The sequence below is a fragment of the Monoraphidium neglectum genome, assembly GCF_000611645.1.
Source record: "Monoraphidium neglectum strain SAG 48.87 unplaced genomic scaffold scaffold05243, whole genome shotgun sequence".
NCBI classification, from domain to species: Eukaryota; Viridiplantae; Chlorophyta; class Chlorophyceae; order Sphaeropleales; family Selenastraceae; genus Monoraphidium; species Monoraphidium neglectum.
The window spans coordinates 279-3,420 of record NW_014008387.1 but is presented as its reverse complement, the minus strand read 5'-3'; the positions used below and the strand labels follow the sequence as shown (position 1 = coordinate 3,420).

Below are 3,142 nucleotides of genomic sequence, written 5' to 3'. Positions count from 1 at the left end.
CTGATGGCCAGGACCCTGTGGCCAACCCGTACCTCCATGCCACCGAGAAGCAGGACGATGCGTTCGTGAAGCGCGAGGGGCCGACGGCGGGCAGCGGGGGCGACACAGACCCAGGGGTGGGCCCGGCCCTGCGGCGGGGTTGGGAGGAGTTGAAGGTTGGCGGCGGCAAGGCGCCCTGGGTGGACACGCAGGTGGGGAACGAGGGGGCTGCTGCTATTGTCAAGGGTCGGTGACGGGGCGGGAGTCGGGTGTGACTGTCTGGATGGGTTGGAGCTTGTGTTGCCTGTGGTTCTGGGGCGCGCAGCTGGGTGGATGGTGGATGGCATTATGGTGGTGCTGAGGATGTTCTGCATCCTTCGCCCAAGTGGCGCGTGCGTCTACCCTCCGTATCACCCCATTCTTTTGGCACCTGCCACCTGTGCTTACACACCCCAGTTGACCCGCCCACATCGTCCGTCTCCCCCCACCCACCCTGCACACGCCGACGCTCACGCAACACCAAAAGGGTGAGACGGCGGCCCCCCAGGACGTGACGAGCAACGTGGAGCGCTCCCGCCACCTGGAGGACTCCCAGCAGAAGCGCATCTACGAGGGAGAGGTGCGTGGCCGTTTTTCATTGCAAGCGTCACCAGACGCCCGAATCTTGCAACAGTCAGGCCGAGTGTTGACATCACCCTCCGCAGCACTCGCGCTATGTGTTGCGAACCGCGGCGTGGTGGCGATGGCCTTGTGATTTCTGGGCGACAAGGGGGGGGAACCCAGGGGTCCCAGGGCAACGTGTGTAGGGTGGGGTCTTGGGGTTTTGTGGGAGATACGTACAAAGGCATACTTTGCCTGGCTGGGGAGGGTGTCTCAACGAGCTGATTGCGTCGCCTGGCAGTGATGCGATGACTTTGGCTGCGCCAGGGCGTGGCATCTGAATGCTGTAGAACTGGTTGGTCAAGCCCCTATCGAAGGTGTGTGTGTGTGTGGGGGGGGCTGGCCAAGCAAGACAGGAGGGAACGCGGGTACCCAGCGATGGGCCGGGGGAGAGAACCGCGCTGGATGCAGGCTTGTGCCTTTAATATGGCAACAGCCGCGCGGATGTGGGATCGCCCCTGGTGGCACGTGGATGCTTTGCTGTGCCGGGAGGCGCGTCGGCGCTTGCTCCACGCGGGCCGCAAGGGCAGGGTCGCCTGTAGAATTGCTTCCACGCGACCCCGTCCCTGTGGCTCGCGCTGGCGGGAACCACATGGGGTGGTGTTGCGCTGACCACCAAGTAAAGCGCGCAGCGCCCACCATCAAGACACATGTCACAGGGTGCATCATGGCGGTGCCGCGGCATCTCACGTACTAACATTGCGATTTCCTCGTGCCCGTTCCTTCCTAAACCTACATTTCTTCCGAACCCCCCTCCCCCCCCCACACACACACACATGCTCCCACACAGCATCTACACACTCGCAGGCATACACACATACGCACACACACACTCCCACACGCACACATCAACACACACACACACACACCAACACACACACACACACAACCCCAAGGTGTATCACGCCAAGCCGGCTCCGGCCTCCTCTGCTGCGGACGACCAGGCGGTCACAGACCAGGCCAAGGCTGAGAGGGGCCAGGACACCGCCACCGCCAGCGAGGCGGTGGCCGGGGACAAGAAGCAGTACACGGGTGCGAGGATGGTGCCTACTCGGGGTGGGCTGGAGGGCGGGCCGGGGGATTGGGCTGAAGGGGGGGTTCAGGGGAGCACGCTTGTGCAGAAACAGGCGGTGATAGTGCGGCCGGGCGCAAGGGACGGGTGTGAGTGGGCGCAGCAGGGAAGCAGTATTGAGATTATACGCGGGGCACGCGCGCGCATGGGGTTGGGACAAGGCGTGTGCAAGCAGTTCTTGGCTGTTGTGCATCTGCTTGGAGTGAGTGTGGGGGGGTTCAAACTTTGCAGTGGGGCTTTGCTAGAAGGCGGCGGCCTGGGTGTTGGCGGTGTGCAATACCTGAACCTCTGTCGACTGCGCGGGTGGTCAGGAATAGGGCAGGGGTTGGGCGTTGCAGTGCACAAGCCCGATCAATTGTATAGGCGCCATTGGCTGGGGCTGGTGAGTTTGCCACAGATCGCCCACGCACCTGCACCAGCCACGCGCACAGCGTCTCGCAATTATCACCTGTGGCCACCCTCACGTTGGAGCAGCCGCACACCGCACCTGCTGGATGCGATCTGTACTGTGCAGCAGACCCTGGTCCCGTGGCTGCCCTCCGTGTTTCCACCTGCCCGCCGCAGGCTATCCACACCGCATTGCACCCCGCCCCCTCGCTGCCTCAAAATCGTGCTTCGCGTTGCACCGCCGCCCTCCCAAATTTCAACCAATCCAAAGCTTTCCCCACCCTCCGTCCTTGATTCCACCTAATGAGCCGTCAGCTTTTTGTCCCACGAGGCCCACGAAGAATTGTTTTTCTCCCTGTGTGCACATTGAAGCCGCTGCTCCCCCTCCCACACCCCTCCTCTCACACACACGCAAGTTTTCCTGCCCCTCCCCGCCCCACAGGCACTACGCCCCACCCGCGCCCCGAGGGCGCGAAGCAGCACGGGCCAGACCGCTTCGGCGCTGGCGGCGGGGGCATCTTTGGCACCATTGGCACCGGAAGGTGTGCAAGCGGGCGCGGCGGTTGCGAGTGTCTGATGTGTATTGCGGCATCGTGGTCCGTGTGCAGCCCTGTTCTTGGATGGCACTGGTTTTGCTGGCATCGTCCCCTCTCATTTGTCGTGGAGGACGCACCGCATGACAAATGGTTGGGGATGATTGCGTGCCCCTTGTTGCATGTTGCAGCAATTTTTTGCCACATCATCATCCCACCCGCAAGCCCACCACCAACCTTCCCCCACCCCAAGCCGCACCAGCTTGCACTCACCCCTCACCACTCACTGCCCCACCAACCCCTCACCCCACCGCCGTGGAACACACTTTCGTCACCCTCATCAGCGCCGCGCCCTACCAGGGTGATGACAGCGTGAAGCGCGCCGCCGCCGCCTTCTTCGCCGCCAGCGGCGCCGCGGGCGGCGCACCGCTGCAGGCCATCGTCGACGCGCAGGTGCGTGGGGGGGCGACTGGGGGCTCGTGGTTTTGAAACTCACCTGATATCCATGGAT

General features: G+C 63.4%; 1 protein-coding gene across 1 annotated transcript; it reads left to right on the top strand.

Moving 5' to 3' along the window:
- Positions 1–11: 11 nt before the first annotated feature.
- Positions 12–191, top strand: MNEG_15341 (hypothetical protein; the record flags this gene model as incomplete). The annotated part of the gene is made up of 1 exon (XM_014036188.1): positions 12–191. A coding segment is annotated over one exon (180 nt), but the record flags the coding sequence as incomplete, so codon positions are not given.
- Between the last annotated feature and the right edge of the window lie 2,951 nt (positions 192–3,142).